Source organism: Podarcis pityusensis (genome assembly GCF_964106645.2).
Source record: "Podarcis pityusensis genome assembly, chromosome: 3".
Classification (NCBI taxonomy): Eukaryota; Metazoa; Chordata; class Lepidosauria; order Squamata; family Lacertidae; genus Podarcis; species Podarcis pityusensis.
Window position 1 is genome coordinate 12,523,830 of NC_138026.1, and position 17,663 is coordinate 12,541,492.

The 17,663-nt window shown below is 41.2% G+C and overlaps 1 protein-coding gene and 1 long non-coding RNA gene across 16 annotated transcripts in view; one reads left to right on the top strand and one right to left on the bottom strand.

Annotated features, from left to right (window-relative positions):
• The window catches only part of PLCB4 (phospholipase C beta 4), a 235,918-nt gene that overhangs the window by 190,447 nt on the left and 27,808 nt on the right, over positions 1-17,663 (top strand). For 13 of the 15 annotated variants that reach the window (XM_080998990.1, XM_080998985.1, XM_080998992.1 and 10 more), the window contains 6 exons: positions 3,128-3,163; positions 7,481-7,622; positions 8,860-8,944; positions 9,184-9,308; positions 10,657-10,708; positions 14,454-14,556. In XM_080998990.1, coding sequence (XP_080855116.1) covers positions 3,128-3,163; positions 7,481-7,622; positions 8,860-8,944; positions 9,184-9,308; positions 10,657-10,708; positions 14,454-14,556 — 543 coding nt within the window. The remainder of the gene's footprint in view (positions 1-3,127; positions 3,164-7,480; positions 7,623-8,859; positions 8,945-9,183; positions 9,309-10,656; positions 10,709-14,453; positions 14,557-17,663) is intronic. The other 2 variants (XM_080998986.1, XM_080998984.1) reach the window with 1 other exon arrangement.
• LOC308473674 lies at positions 374-17,550 on the bottom strand. Its single transcript, XR_013984177.1, has 3 exons — positions 17,119-17,550; positions 9,215-9,331; positions 374-3,140 (listed from the first exon to the last, which is right to left on the bottom strand). It is a non-coding gene; the product is annotated as an uncharacterized lncRNA (long non-coding RNA).

Sequence of the window (17,663 nt, forward strand, 5' to 3'; positions counted from 1 at the left end):
CCAGGTCAGCAGAAACATCAAACCCTGCATGTCCAAGGAAAAGATTCTAATTTGAACTATTTTGCTGCTGTTATTGCAGCACTTTTCTTCTTACCCAGCCTATCTTCTAACCTTGATCCAGGCAGTTGCACCAATAGAAGCCCTCTTACTGTGCCAATTTTTTTTAAAAAAGCAATTATTTAGTTTTTCAGATTTTAGAAATTTACAAACAATAATACAACAACCAACAGAAAAAGAGAATTCCAAAGAATCTGCTGAACTTCCCTCCTTCCCTTTGTGGGTCCTTATATTAACTTTTTCCTCCTGCATCTTTTTTATTAATCCAAATCTTTTAAATCTCCATTATACTCAAAATTCAACATTGAACTACAAGTGTTATGCCAATCCTACTAATGATTTTAATTGTTCACAGTGGTTTTTAAGATAAATTATATATTTCCCCCATTCCTTATTAAAGTTTTGGTCTTCCTGGTTTCTGATTCTTCCAGTCATTTTTGCCAATTCAGCATAGTCCATCAACTTAATCTACCATTCTTCTCTGGTCGGGACTTTATCTTCTTTCCATCTCTGTGCCATTAACATCTGTGCAGCCCTGGTTGCATACAGAAATAGTCTTTTCTGATCCATTTGAATTTTGACCCCTGGAATTCCTAAAAGAAAAGCTTCAGTGTTTTTTTTTTTAATATAAAAGGTTATTTTAAACATTTTTTCAGTTCATTGTATATCATCTCCCAGAATTCTTTTACTACCTTACATGTCCACCACATATGATAGAAGGTGCCTTCTTTTTCCTTATGTTTCCAGCATGTATTGACCTTGTTTTGTACATTTTAAGCTAGTTTAAAGGTAAAGGGACCCTTGACCATTAGGTCCAGTTGTGGACGACTCTGGGATTGCAGCGCCCATCTCGCTTTACTGGCCGAGGGAGCCGGCGTACAGCTTCCAGGTTATGTGGCCAGCATGACTTAGCCGCTTCTGGTGAACCAGAGCAGCACACGGAAATGCCGTTTACCTTCCCGCTGGAGTGGTACCTATTTATCTACTTGCACTTTGACGTGCTTTCAAACTGCTAGGTTGTTAAATATCAATGATACATCATTTTTATATAATTTTCTTTCAAGGTATAACATGCTGTGAACTTCAAATCCCTGTTCCATAGCTTCTCCCATGCTGTAAATTGTATATTATATCCAAAATCCCTCGCTTAGTGTATCATAACTGATTTAACCTGTTCATCTTTTGTATGCCATTGTAATACTAATTTATACATTTTTGAAAGCAATTTAGTCTTGTTTATTAACAGCTCTTTTTCGGATTTAGAGGTTTCATTAAGAAAATCTTTTTTTTGTGCCTCTTAAATATATCATTTGGTTGATGGTATTGTAACCAATCAGTTAATAATTCCTCTTATGTCCTCAAACTTCTTTAATTTTAGTTGATATTCTACTTCTATCAACAGTTCTTTGTGTGTTGCCCAGTCATTTCTCATATTCAATTTTTTTAAAGATATCGCTTCCAGTAGGGAAAGTCACCATGGTGTTTTTTGTTCTAATAATTTTTTATATTTTCCCCATACTTCATAAACCGATTTTCTTACTACATGATTAAGGAAAGCTCTATGTACTTTAACCTTCTCGTACCACAAATAGGCATGCCAACCATATCTATTGTCATGACCTTCGAAGTCTAAAACATCAGTATTTTTAAATAATATCCATTCCCTTAGCCATCATAAGCAGGATGCTTCATAATATAATCTTAAATCTGGCAGGGAGAATCCACCTTTATCTTTAGAATCTATCAACAATTTATATTTTATTCTTGGATTTCCCCCCTGCCAGATAAATCTAATAATATATTTTTGCCACTTTCTGAAGTCTCCTGCGATGCTGATTAAGGGTATTGATTGGAATAAAAATAACATTTTCGCAGTACATTCCTTTTGATTACCAATATTCTTCCCAATAATGATAACTTTTTAAAGTCTCTGGACTAGAATTTGCTAATTGAGAAATGATAATACCCTATGTGCTGTCTCTTTGCCTCCTCTGGGTATCCACGTTGCATCTAACTCCTCATAGACTAGGGTGAAGGTAGTTACTTAATGAACCAAGTGGCCACTTAGTAGGCTGTCCTGGATTGAGATCTGGATTGGCTTCTTTGCTCCTCCAATAATCAACTATGCAATGGATATTAGCCATTGTTTTGGATCTTAGTCATGGTTTTTCAGTATTAGGGGCGGAATTGCAGGTCTCTGTCTGATACATTTATCCAGAATGTGCTTCAAACAGCTGTAGAATCTGTTTGGTCAGATAAGAGCTTCAGTTCACTTTTGTTTCTGCCAACTGTTTCAATTACGTATCAGAATCCCTGTCCAACACCCACCTTGGTACAGGGAGCCTTTCCTTCCCCACATTGAGAACATTTTACAGTTAAACAGCAGCCACGATTTACACATAGATCCAACAGAAATGATGTATTGAATTTGTTCTTAACAGTGAGTACTAACATTTCTGTTCCACTTTTCTCCTCCAGTGGAGATGTTTGACAGAGCTAATGAGATGTAATAAACAACCAAAGTTAAATAAATAAATAAATAAATGTCAATGATTGAATCTTTAAAATAACCAAGTAAATACCAAGCAAACCTCCAGACTAAAAACAGCATTAAAAAAAACCCTGCATGAAGCCACAATCAGTGGATAGCAACCGAATCAAAGGCTTGATGAAAAAGAAAAGTATTTGGCCATAAGCAGAATTTAAATAAAAAAGGAAATGGCAGAAACTCTTGGGATAGGAAGTTCCACATAAGGGGGCTGCCGTAGAAAATGCCTCATCCCACCATAAGACAACGAGGACAGCTGACATGGTGGTGCTGAAAGCAGAGCTAACAGCATATACCACCCTTTCCAGCTCCCAGCATACAGTTTGGACTCCCCAAACCTGGTCTGAAGTCAGTCTGAAATGGGTCAATATAATCACTTTCATCCTGGAATTTTTGGAGCTGGGTCGGCGCCGTATTGAAGAAATATGCCTAGCGCTTTCTCTTGCTTCCTGCTTTCTCTGCCTTTGAGATATGAGTGTCATACTGCAACTTCTTTGGATAATATATGTATTTTTTCCTTAGGCTGTGGACGATTCTGAACAAGAAAACAATAAAAAGGTGATCCTTGGGATATTTTATAGCTTTCCAACTTTTTATTTCTCTGCATCTAACAAAGCTGCTTTGTAGAATGCATTCTTTAACTTCCTGCATTATTTAACTATTCTCTTTATTTAGCTATTCCTCAGGAATAGTTTCTGATTTTGATGGTGGCTCTTTCCTTGTAGTGCATAGCAAATTCAGTTCTCTGGTAGGATAGTTGAATGCTGGATTGCCTGCATGTCTCCTCTATCTTAGCTTAATGCAGATGTTTACATAGCTCATTGGAGAGCGATAAACCACTCTTTGCTTCTTTCTCATCTCTTCATATCCTCCTCTGGCTTTCTCTTCCTTTTTATTTTGGGGGGAGTTGGGGGGGGGTTGCATGTTAAACTTTCTTCTAGAAATGCTTCGCTTGAACCTCTTTCCCCCATTCCTCTTCTCCCCATTTCCCTACTATCAAGGTTCTTCTGATTCCTAGGCCTACAGCTTGCCCCGTCCTTTATGGGGTTTTCGGCTGTTTACGTAGCAGAGTTTGGTCTTGCAAAACTTTGAGGTCCGAAAACAGCCTGCTATTATGCCATAACCATCAGTTTAGTTCAGTAAGAAAAGCCGTGGCGCAGCTTTTGCTCCTGTGTACCCCTGATTTTATTTCAAATGGGGATGCATACATTTGATGTCTGGTTTTCAGACAGCAGAAATATTAGATTCGAAAGCTTTCTTTGCATATTTTGCTTACTTGGAAGAGTATGGGCTTCTGAACAGACTTCAATGGACTTATATCTGTTCTGTCTATATTACCCCGCTGAAACAGCAACACACATTTTGTAGTCCTTTTCCTAACGTTGGGTACAAATTCTCTGTGCAGTTCATTTAATGGATCTTGGCTACTGAGAAGATATTCAGTGGCAAACTGCAATCTGCTGTGAAATTTACTCCAATTTATTGGAAGATGACGGTGTAATGGACATTATTGGGGATGGACTGGATCTCTGTGTGGGTGGGGTGGATGAAAAAGCATTTGCTGCTTGTTCTAACCTTAAAAACAGCCTGTATCTCAGGAGCTTATGAAATGAAAATAGCTGCTGAATCTAAGTAGTCACTTGTAATTAGTATTGTTTGGTAACAGGCAGCTTACGTAACAGTTCAGTGGTAACGGGGGTTGGTGGGGAGGGGGGGGGTCCTCCAAGATTTCTGCAGTTCCCGGATTGCAAAATGGACCGGTCTCTAGTCAAACTCAAGTTGTTGATGGAGCCTTCAGTTTTCAACTGTTAATCAATAGTCAGTGAAATTGGTTTTTTATTTAAATTATTTTTTTAAAAAAACCATTTATGAATCATAGAAATAATACTTATAAGTATTTATTTGTGAGTGGTTTGCAAGAAATAAAACACAGAATTCCACATGCAGAAGGCCTCTTCCACTCAGAAGCATAGCTGTCAATGTTTCCCTTTTTTAAAGGGAAATTCCCTTATTCCGAATAGGATTCCTCCCAAGAAAAGAGAAAAGTTGACAGCTATGCTAAGAAGGCTGTTCTTCACCTCACCCCATAGAATTGCATGAGAAAAGTTAAAACAAAACCACAGGGTTTCATTCTGCTTGTGCAAGCTCTGGAACAAGTAAAACCACAAACTCTTCTGTAAAAACCTATCTGTTAGAGGTGCTGGAGGCTGTCTTCCTTCTGTCCATGGTTATTTGAATCCAATTAATGCATGCATGAGGCTTGAAGGTTGTGTATTGTTTTGAAACAGAGCTACTGGGTGTTTTCTGGGTGAGAGCTTCCTCAGATATGTAGGCAATCCCTTTTCCTATTCTTTCATGGTTGGAGGAGAAAGAATCCCATGTTTTTTCATGCCATCATATGGAAGGGTCACACCTTTCATGCAGTACTTAAGTGTAAGTGGCCTTCCTAACTCTTCTGACCAGACCATATAAGACCAGCACAAACAGTTGGGCCTGGGGAGCACTTAATGTCCCCAACCCCTATAGTTATAATTCATGGGTTGCCATCGGATTTTATTTTGATCTTAATCTGATTTTAAGCTGTATTTTAATTGATTGTTTCACCCTACGTTTTTAACGTATTATATATTATGATGTTAGCCACCCTGAGCCCAGTCCTGGCTGGGCAGGGTGGGGTATAAATATTATTATATTATTATTATTATTATTATTATTATTATTATTATTATTATTAGTGCTGCATTGGTGTTTTTCTTTATTACTGCCTGTAGTTCTTGTTCTGATCAAGACGTTTCACCATTTTTTCACCATCTGTCTTAGACGGAATGGGAGGCCAATTCCCTCCCACCCCCTTAGCAGCCCCCGAGGATGTGGAGGCACAAAAAATAGAATCACAGAATTGTAGAGCTGGAAGGGAATCATCTAGTTCAACCCTCTGCAATGCAGGAATATGCAGCTGTCCCGCATGGGGATCAAACCTGCAACCTTAGCATTATCAGCGCCATGCTCTAACCAGCTGAGCTATCCTGCGGTCGGAGTTCCCCAACTGCATTGTTTTTGCTGGCAAACACAACTTTAAATAGTGCTGACCCTTCCCAGCTTTCAGGGTGGCACGATGCCAGGATATAGCTCTATCCCTAACTCCCTCCACATTAAAGCAGTTAAGAAATGGAGTCCATACACAGGCATAAAAACCACAAACGCCAGCCCTTTGTTGACATCAGGGGAAGAGAATGAGGGTGTCTGCCAGTGTTGGGGTGGCCATTTTGACACATGCAACTGTGGCATCGTCTTGTAGGTGGGTATTAAATGCACTGAAGAGCCCCACACAGAACAGAGATTGTCGTCATCACTCATATGACCGTTATTCCAAGTCAAGAGTTTGAGATGGGATGTTGTGCAGGAGCTGTATGGCCTTGGTGCCATAAGAGCTGGTTAAATATAATCCGCCCAAAGTGGATTTCCCACCAACCTGAATCTTAAGAAAACAGACACACATACTCTGTAGCCTGATCCTGCTTTCAGTCTCTCCTGTCCCTAAGTTAGGGTTACCAGATGTCCCCAGTTCCCGGGGACAGTCCCCGGATTTTCAAATCTGTCCCCGGACAAATTCCGTCCCCGGAATGTCCCCAGATTTGCAAATCTGTCCCTGGGAAACATGACAGTGGCAGCCTCAGCAGCCCGGAGCCAATTGGCTCTGACTGGCTTCAGGAGCTGCTCGCTGCTCGCTGTCCACTGCCATGGCACCCGCCATTCTTCCTTGCTGGAACTTCTGGCAAGGAAAAATGGCGGACACTATGGCAGCGAGCAGCTCCTGAAGCCAGCCAGAGCCAACTGCACTACCAGGCTGACTCCGGGCTGCTGACTGCAGCTGCCGCCGCCACTGCCAAAGGGGAACTGGGGACGTCCAACAGTAAAAGATCTCCTGCCCCCATTGTTTTGACTGATCAGGGGAGGCTTGGGAGTTGCGGGCGGGTGGCTGTTGCCCAGTTTTTTAAAAAAACACTGCGCATTTATGTTTCACAGGGTGCAAAAGAAGGGCTTTGCACCATGCCTAGCAGAGAAACCGCCCACCTTGCACCCCTCCTGGGCAATGGCCGCCCGCCCGCAACTCCCGAGCTTCCCCTGATCTGTCAAAACAAAGGGGGAAGGGGGCAGGAGATTGGGGAAGGCTCGGGAGTCACCGTTGCCCAGTCTTTTAAAAACTCTGCACATTTATGTTTCACAAGGTGTGAAAGAAGGGCCTCACCATCCCCACTACTGACTGCCTGTTGCTACTCAGCTTCAAAACAAAAAAAAAGTGTCCCTGGATTCATTGAAAAAAATCTGGTAACCATACCCTAAGTTCTGTGAGGTTTTTCCTTCATTGGGGTACTATTCCTTTCTGTCCTATTAGAGATCAGTTGTCAGCCTTACGTATATAAGATTTCAAAAGACTGCTCTGTATTTTCATCCCCTGTTACCCTTGCCCCCTTTTATTCCCTTTCCCCATTTGTTTATCTTTCTTCACTTCCGTCTTCCAAGAGCTACCTAAAATTTAGATCGTAAGCACTATGGAGCCAAGATATGAACCTCTCCTCTGAAGTTGCTCTATAAAACACTGATGGTATAACATGAAAATTAGTAACATTGGTCATACAATGTCACATAATCACAGGAGGATTTGGGGTTTGTTTGTTTTTTACTCTTGACTTTCTTGCCAGTGACTTTCTTCACTGTATTTAAGCATTATGCCCATACGCTGATGCTAGAGAAGGGCTCTTCTGTGCTGTTTTCCATTTGTGCTCGCTTTTAGAAATTCTGTCCAAATCCTGTCTGAACTTCTTCCCACATGGACAAAGAAAGAAATGCTGTTTGTTCTAAATATGCTTCCAGGGTGTCATAACTGCAGAAGATGAGCAAGCATGGATGGCTTCTTACAAATATGTAGGTGCCACAACAAATATACACCCGTACTTATCAACGTTGATCAACTACGCTCAGCCTGTTAAGTTTCAAGGTTTCCATGTAGCAGAAGGTAACTATTTTTAAAATATATATATAAGGTAAAGGTAAAGGTACCCCTGCCCGTACGGGCCAGTCTTGACAGACTCTAGGGTTGTGTGCTCATCTCACTCTAGAGGCCGGGAGCCAGCGCTGTCCACAGACACTTCCGGGTCACGTGGCCAGCGTGACGACGCTGCTCCGGCGAACCGGCACCAGAGCAGCACATGGAAACGCCGTTTACCTTCCCGCTATAAAGCGGTACCTATTTATCTACTTGCACTTAAAGGTGCTTTCGAACTGCTAGGTGGGCAGGAGCTGGGACCGAACGATGGGAGCTCACCCCGCCGCGGGGATTCGAACCGCCGACCATGCGATCGGCAAGTCCTAGGCGCTGAGGTTTTACCCACAGCGCCACCCGCGTCCCACAATACATTTGTCCTACTCCTTACTGTGCCTCTCAAGTTCCTTTCTCTTACTTAACAAAACCCCCATGTATGGCTCTTAAAATCACATTTTCCTTTCATTTTATTTCTTCCGTTGTCCACATGGAGGCACCAGATTACGAGAAGTATGATAATCTACACAGCCCTGTGAATTAAAATGCTTGCATATCGCAGATATATTGATGTACCTTTGTCTGGTTGTTCCTGTCCATTAAAATATGGTTGGCATAAGTGCCTGGGTTTTGCTTGTAATATCTACTATTTCTAAGTTCCATGCCTTTTTTTGGCTTTGAACCTGTCAATTGCTTAGAAAAGAAGCCTTGATTAGAGAATAGCTGATGATCATGATCCAAATACTATTAATGTGCCGTTCTGTTTCTTTAGATATAGATGTTTATGACGAACAGCATCTTGTAATAAATAAAAAAAGACCATGCAGAGTCAAAGGTCCAAAAGAAAAACTTTTACTAAAAGGCAAAGGCTTGGTACAAAAACTTCAGGGGGAAAACTTCAGACGTATGAGGTACAAACGAAAGTAAGAGAGAGGAAGAGAGCAGTTTGCTGAGTGCAGGAATTTATTTCTCCTGGCTCAGCGTGACCTTGAAATAGTCAAAACAATATTTGCATCAGAAATGAATCTTCTAGAATTTTCCATCACTTTCCAGTTTCTGCCCTCAAAGACTTAAACCATGACAGTTTATACCCTGCCTTTTCCTTTATTCCAATGCTCTTGTTCACTATTAAAATTCTAGTGGGCATCGATCGTGTACTAATCCTACCACTCTCAGAACTTTACAGAAGGTTTTTTTCCTGTTTTCTTTTTAGAACGCAATATTCACTACAATATGTCCTCTTTTAATGAGTCTGTTGGTCTGGGTTATTTGAAAACACACGCAATTGAGTTTGTGAAGTATCCTTGCACTGAGAGAGCTATAATGGGAATGTTTTGTCATTACCTCTGCGGAGGCTACTTTGTGCCTAAGCAATGCACAGTCCTTTAATAAAATACAGCAAGATGGTTGTCTGTGGGAAATGCCTTGTATGTTAGTACATAAAAATAAATACAAACCCAAAACAAAAATGTGAGCAAATGGTCGTTAAGTCTATACATTGCTTGGTTATTCCATTTTCCTTAACAAACCAACACAGCTATAATAAACGGCAAATGAGTCGGATTTACCCGAAGGGAGGAAGAGTGGATTCTAGCAATTACATGCCTCAAATTTTCTGGAACGCTGGATGCCAGATGGTCTCGCTCAACTATCAGACCCCAGGTAGGCAGACGGGGCTACTGTATCTAAATTTCAAAAAAAGAAAAAAACAGCTTGGGCAGTAACTCTCCAGCAGATGTTGTAGTCTTTGCTCCTGGCATTATTGGGGGATTCAGTCGCATGGATAAATATGAGAATGTGTGTCAAATCAGGCAGGCAATAAGATCAAGAGCAATCAATCAAACAACGAAAAAGTAAGCAAGTCTCTACATGTCCTTTTATATTGCAGGATTAATCTGTGTGGTGGTAGGGGCTCAAAGCTGTAGCCTATATAGTACAGGGGTACCTTGGTTCTCAAAGGTAATCCGTTCCGGGAGGCCGTTCCGAAACCAAAGTGTTTCAAAACCAAGGCGCGCTTTCCCATAGAAAGTAATGCAAAATGGATCAATCCATTCCAGACTTTTAAAAACAACCCCTAAAACAGCAATTTAACATGGATTTTACTATCTAACAAGACCATTGTTCCAAAAATTGAAAGCAATAGACAATATACTGCAGTCACACAATCAATCAATCGCTGAACTTCAACCCTAAAAAAATAAAAAAGGCTCAACAACTTCAATCTTAATAAAAGGTGGCCCTTTGGTTGGCCCTCACGGCCCTTCGCTTCATCAAATTTGGCCCTCTTTGAAAAATGTTTGGACACCACTGGAGTCCCATCAACTTCATCTGCCATTCTTGTCTGGTAGGAACTTTATATAGTCGCATACATAAATAGTCTTTTGTGCTCCATTGGGATTTCAGCGCCCAGAATATGCTTACCATCTCAATGGTCCAGCGTAGTGGCTTGTAAGGTTATCTCTGGAGAGCTATCAGTTTCGACCATTGCTTGATGGAGGAGGCTTCTAGGCCAAGACTGTAGAGATACACAGCTTCTGAGTGGCTACAAGTACCCAGCACAGGACTTTGGCATAATCAGTGCTGGGTGCTTCTATCCACTACACAGAGAAACATCTAAATGGAGGTTGGAGGAGGAGAGGAGAAGGAGGACCACCACTCAGGCAGACTTTGTATCTAACCATAGCAGAATCAAATGAAACATCCTGCTCTAAAAAAGAAGAATCCAAGAAATTGAAACTTCTCCATGGGCTGCACTTCATTGCTCCCATGTCAACTGTCATGACATGATGCAGTTTGGAAAACTAATCTGTGAATGTATTTTACATTGCTAAAGCATTGTAAGCCACATTAAGTGTTCCTGTATTTCAGAGTTTAGTATTTTCACTGAACACGTAAGGCATTTTAGTTTAACTGGCTATCAAGGACAAATTCTTTCCCTTAGATTAAGAAGGCTGTTCAAGCTTGGTATTGTTCAGGAACAAGGTGCTAAACTATTTTTGTCTCTTGACAGATTTAGCAATGCAGTTGAATCAGGGGAAATTTGAATATAATGGGTCGTGCGGGTGAGTAACGATTTAAACTATTAGCATTATGTGGAGCTATGTTACTTTTAATTATGTGCTACAAATGAAAAACAGGATGTAGAGATGAGGTTCTCTGTTCTTTTTTTATGAAAGGGAGCTGAAAGATCTGGACCTTTTCAGACTTGGGAGAAAGAGGCTAAGGAACCTTAGAATAATGCTCTATAAATAACAGGAGGAGGATCAGAGCAGTACAGAAGGGAGATTTAGGCTGCAATCTTATATATACACCTTCCTACCTGGGAATAAGTATCACACTGAACTCAATGGGGCTTCTCAGTAGACATGTATAAGATTGCACTGTTACTCGTGCTAAAGATTATCCTCAATGATGAAAGAGCAATTCATTGTCTAGCAGATTTAGGCTGGAATTTTAAAATATAATTGAAGTAGAATCCTTAGGGTACTTTTCCTAGAGCCACCACAAAATCAAAATATCTAATAAAGATTTAAAACAAAGTGGAACAGGTTTGTATTTCTCTGTTTTTCTTTAATACTATGTATTATATTCTTGGAATGCATTGAGTTACAACCATTTTTTAAAAAAGCTTTAAAAAGAATAAATAGGAGCTATAACAAAAACAAACAAACAAACAAACAGAGCCATGTAAATATATGAATAGTTCAGTAACAGGCACGTTTATGATTCAACTCATTTCTGTTGAATTGCTTAAGATCAATAGAATGTTGCACTGCAACGATCTAAAAAACTGTGTGCATTAAGGTTATATAAATATAACCCTTTTTGCATTTATTAATTGATATTTTATTGGGGGGAAATCAAATATAAAGCAGTAAAGTGATACAAAAAGAAGGGGGGGAAACAAAACACAGAACTGTGTAAAGGAAAAAAGAATTATATGAATATATACAAAAAATACCCTAACCCATACATTCTTTTATAAATTTGATATTATTATCCTAATACTAGTCTACTACATTTTGTATAAATTTATTCAAAATATAGTTGTATTTATCCAAGCAGAGTCTATATCTGTAAGAAGTCTGTTCGTAGGTTGCAAGTCTTATCATATTACCAATCCACTGATTAAAGGAGATCATATTTTTACTCTCCCAGTTTATCAATATCAGCCTCTTGGCTACCATTCCATTTTTTGTTCCACAGTTGTTAATTTCCATATAGTATGTATTTGGTTAAGAGGAATATTCTCTGCCAATAACTTTAGTTTATATAGACATAACCTGATCACCACAGCCTAGTTAAGTGATATAAAGTCAATTACAGCATCATACACATTGGATTGCCTTATAAATAAGATGAGCCACTTCTCAAAAACTAAAAATAAAAAATCAGGAAATTACTTAGCTCGTTTCATAGGCGATCTAAATTCAAACCGCCACACTCATAACACCACTGGTGTCTGCATTGCATTGCATAGGAGGTGAAAAAAATCAGCGTCTCCAAGAACAGCCGGGGCGGCACAAATACTCCTACCTACACTGAGGCAAGAGTGTAGGTTCTTATCTGAGCCAGAGAAGAATTTGAAAGCTCATCATGTTGAGCTTCCTTTTGGAGACAAGCATTTTGAGCTCCCGATTTTTAGAATCACTGATTGCAGGTCATCTGTAGGCTAAGGTGGGACTGAACAGGCTACAGAGGACTTGCCAATGTTTGCAATAAATATATTTTTCTCTTTTAATCTCTCCTATGTGTACATATGAATAAGTCCCGACTCCTAATTCTGTCAAAAAAGAACAGATTGCAGACAAGTTACTAATAGTTCACTTCTCTTTTGCTTATGCATGCATGCACACTCTCACACATTTAATGATCAAAACCTATTGTAGACATGATCAGTTGATGTTGAATTATCTTGCCTTTGGAGTTGTCTGAATGGGGGGGGGAGGGTGGCGGGGGGGGGTGTTGCATGTTAGGAGAAAGAGAGAAAAGGCTGACATGAATCCTAAGAAAAGGACTGTGAGTACTACTATCTTCCTTTCTTTAAAAAAAGTATATTTATATTAAGCAGTCATTGTTCAGGGCTTAACTGGCAAATATAATAAATATTTGCAAGGATGCATCCCTTTGCTGACAGGGGCTGTTGTTGTTGTTTAGTCGTTTAGTCGTGTCCGACTCTTCTTGACCCCATGGACCAGAGCATGCCAGGCACTCCTGTCTTCCACAGCCTTCCACAGTTTGGTCAAACTCATGCTGGTAGCTTCGAGAACACTATCCAACCATCTTGTCCTCTGTCATCCCCTTCTCCTTGTGTCCTCCATCTTTCCCAACATCAGGGTCTTTTCCAGGGAGTCTTCTCTTCTCATGAGGTGGCCAAAGTATTGGAGCCTCAGCTTCAGGATCTGTCCTTCCAGTGAGCACTCAGGGCTGATTTCCTTCAGAATGGATAGGTTTGATCTTCTTGCAGTCCGTGGGACTTTCAAGAGTCTGCCTTGCCGTGGTGAAGGGGCTTGAATAACTCAGAGAAGCTATGAGCTATGCTGTGCAGGGCCACCCAAGATGGACAGGTCGTAGTAGAGAGTTTTGACCAAACGTGATCCACCTGGAGCAGGAACCGGCAAGCCACTCCAGTATCCCTGCCAAGAGAACTCCATGGACAAAGACAACAGGCATATAAAAAAACCAGAGGCTACCATCAGTCAAACAGGGAGGAAGGCCATTTCTCCCTACTCCCTTTTTCCTCCTGCAGTCATGCACCTCTCAAGTTGTTCTGGTGGTCCCCCAACTGTTTGAAGCAGATCTGCAGAAAGCTGCAGGGGGAGGGGGGGGAATCAGAGAAAAATGTCTCCCTGTTCCAGGATTAGAAGCATCCATGGAGCCTTCTGTCAATGGATGAGCACCGTAAGAGTCAACCCACAATATTTGCATGCAGTTCCAGAAGTTACCAAAAAGTTGCATCAGTTTTGAGCCGCCACTGTCTTACAAATACAGTCATACCTCGGGTTACAGACGCTTCGGGTTGCGTGATTTCGGGTTGCGCACCGCGCCAAACCCAGAAGTACCGGAACGGGTTGCTTCTGGGTTTTGGCACATGTGCAGAAGTGCCAAATCGCAACCTGTGCATGTGTAGATGCGGCGCTTGTGGGTTGTGGACGCTGCGGGTTGCAAATGTGCTTCACGGACAGATCACGTTCGCAACCTGAGCGTCCACTGTAAACTCAAACGCAATAGGCTCTTGGGTGCAATATAAATTCCACTGTGGTACATAGCTGCGTCATTCATCAATCAATCTTGCACCCTCTATTTAAAATCAAGTCTCATTGGCAGAAGACTTTGTACATTTGTGAGGTTTGGGGGGTTTTGCAAATAGGGCACTTCCATGGATGAAAGTAAGAAATCCTCTGGGATTTTTGCTCCTAGCCAGATCTTGCCAGATTCAATTTCGTGTCCTTTATGCAAGTTAATCTAATCAGCTGAAACTTGCTGAAAATGTGAACGCTTGGGATTTGTGGAACATAGTATTAAACAAATCTTATCTTCTTCTTTTGTACTTCATCATTTGCAATACCCTTTTTCTCTTGGTGTGTATCAGAAAAGATTTCTTTAAAACTGTCATTAACCTTTTGGAAAGTACAATTCCCGTCCTGGTCAAACTGGGGATAAAATGTTCATAGATTCTATATGCATATCCTGAAAACTTACTTTAAAAGCTTATTACTAATTAGAAACAACAATTATAATAATAAGATATAAAAGCAATGTGAAGTTTCACCTATAAAAACATGCCTTCTTTTTTTTTTTTTGAAGGTATCTTCTTAAACCAGATTTTATGCGCCGCCCAGATCGAACCTTTGACCCTTTCTCTGAAACGCCTGTCGATGGTGTGATTGCAGCGACTTGTTCAGTGCAGGTAGGAGGTGCATTTGCAATGGATCAGCCAAACGCCTGGTTAAAAAGGAATGTTTTTGCCTGGTGCCTAAAGGTGTATAATGAAGGCGCCAGGCGAACTTTCCCACGAAAGAGGGCCTCGGAAGATGATCTCAGGGTCCGGGTAGGTTCATATGGAAAGAGGCAGACCTTTAGGTATTGCACTCCTGAGCTGTTTAAGAGTCAAGAGACCTCCAGAATGGAATGCAGTTAGACGTGGGAGGCAAAATTGGCCAAAACTGGGCAGTGATGCTTTGGGTGAGAGAGTGGGCTTCCATTCATGTAAGCTGTCATGTACTGATTCCACCTAATTATCTCCTCCCCTTGCATCCTATTGCGCCACATCCCATGACATTCTGGGGGGTCCTTGGATGCAGTTTTATAGGGGGTGTCAGGGATTATGTTCTGGAGGACAGCTCTTGTGATTCTCTGATTCCAACCTAATATAACATTAACGTTGAACCTCAGCAGATCAAATGTATTCTGCAACTGTGAACATAGCATTACCACTGGATGGTGACAAGCTGACGGATCTCATTAAATAGTGCCTTTTCAGAATTCTAAGAAGAAAAACTGTTCGGGGCTTTGTTTGTTACGACTAGGGTATGGGATTAATAATCATCTTAATTGCGGTCCAAAAACCCATAACATAGATTCAGGATAAAATGCAGATTCATACAGACAACCGCCTGGGAGAGAAAGACCGAGACAATATTAGTTTAGTCTTAAGTATGATGATCTTTGATACGTATGACTATCAAAAGAAACTTTGCCATGGCCACTGTGATATCATTAGACTTGTCGTCCAGAAGATATTTAGTATAGTAGGCTTCAGATTTACCCAGCCAATTTGCCAGTAAGGGGTTTAATCAATAGATCCCTAGCTTGCTCATATTGTCTGCAATGCAGTAGGCTATGCCTCATACAATCGACGTCCTGAGAGCATACACAGAGCCTATTCTGATAAGGGATGCCTCTCAGTTTGCCATTTAGCACTTCTGATGGAAATACATTTAATCTGGCTGTGGTAAAGAGACACTGATAAATTGGTACAGACAGATTTCTAAGATATGCAGGTATCTGGAAATTGTACCCATAATGAATTCCTACTGCTATCGGGCCACAGATAACATGAGATTGAGATTGGAGATCGCTATATGGTATGTCCCAGAGCCTTTGCCTCAGAGATTCAAGGGCGGTATCATAGCCCAGATGGTACAAGAGAGAAGGTGGAATACCAACTGATGTTGCTTTTCAGATGTGGGATTATGCTTACATGTTCATCAGATGTTAGTGTAGATCCTGGAGCGCTTGAGCGAAACTTCATTCAGATGCCACAAAGAGCATTTACAATGAGGCACAAATGACAGTAATTGGGTCTCATAATTAAAAAGCTGTTATACGTGGTCAGCTCTCCAAGCTGCCTTTGCAAACTGATTTACTAGCGAGAACAATTAATCTAATAATTCCCTGGTATGCATGTTTAATCAGAAGCAAGCCCAGGGAGGATTACTCCCTAGAGTGTCAAAAATTGCAGTCTTCATTTTCCACTCTTCTTATTTGCTGTTTTAGATTTTCTCAAACTTCTAAGCAGCTTTCAAAGTCATAAATGCAACCTTATAGCAATAACTACTGAACATAACACGGGTGGGGCTGTGGTCTAAACCACTGAGCTGCTTGGGCTTGCCGATCGGAAGGTCGGCGGTTCAAATCCCCATAGTGGGGTGAGCTCCCGTTGCTTTGCCCCAGCTTCTGCCAACCTAGCAGTTCAAAAGCACACCAGTGCAAGTAGATAAATAGGTACCACTGTGGCAGGAAGGTAAATGGTGTTTCCATGCGCTCTGGTTTCTGTCACGGTGTCCCATTGCACCAGAAGTGGTTTAGTCATGCTGGCCACATGACCCGGAAAGCTGTCTGTGAACAAACACCGGCTCCCTCGACCTGAAAGCGAGATGAACGCCGCAACCCCATAGTCGCCTTTGACTGGACTTAACTGTCCAGGGGTCCTTTATCTTTTTTACCTCCCTTACATGCACTTGTGCATACACACAAAGAATATAAGAATCCCCCAAAGAAGCATGTTAGAATGTTGATTACTTCAATAATGTATCATAAATCCCATAGTATGTAAAATTTAAAAAAGGTAAAGGACCCCTGACAGAGTTAAGTTCAGTTGTGAATGATGCTGGGATAGCAGCGCTCATCTCGCTTTACTGGCCAAGGGAGCCGATGTTTGTCCACAGGCAGTTTTTCCAGTTCATGTGGCCAGCATGAATAAGCCGCTTCTGGTGAAAGCAGCGCAGTGCACGGAAACGCCCTTTACCTTCCTGCTGGAGCAGTACCTGTTCATCTACTTGCACGTTGAGATGCTTTCGAACTGCTAGGTTGGCAAGAGCTAGGACCGAGCAATGGGAGCTCACCCCATCACAGGGATTCGAACCGCCGACCTTCCGATTGTCAAGCCCAAGGCTCAGTGTTTTACACCACAGCATCACCCACGTCCCCATAAACAGGCTGTTAAAATTAGTCTGTATAGCCAGCTTACCTTCAATTAGCTCAGTATATCCGTTGATTTCATAACTGTTAAATGTTCGGAAAAAGTCAGAAGCCCAAGGCAGTATAAGTTCCTCAACTAAGTTTAGTCAACATTTGTCAGTGACAACAGCTCACTCATAGGAACACAAGAACCAAACTGACTGGACAACACAATAATAATCCCAAGCATGAACTGATCGTTGGCAGTTGGCAGTTGAAAGTGCATGCGCTTACTTGCCTTTAGAACGTTCGTCTACCAACGCTTCTACAATTGGTTAGAACGCGCCTTGTAACATAAAATGTGTTAAACCCAATACATAACTATAACTGAATGAATCACAGGTAGATGGGGTGCCAACTTGATTAAATATTGGGGGGTGAGCCTCTAGGAGTTGATTCCTATGGCAGGTAGTGCGCATATATGTAGATATATATCTGTATGTATGACTCAGACTACATATCCCCTGCCCAGTGAGTTGCAGTAGTTAGTTATAGTTTTCATCTGACTGAAGTGCTGTAAATCTCCATGGTTTCAGGGGTTTTTTTCCTGTCTCT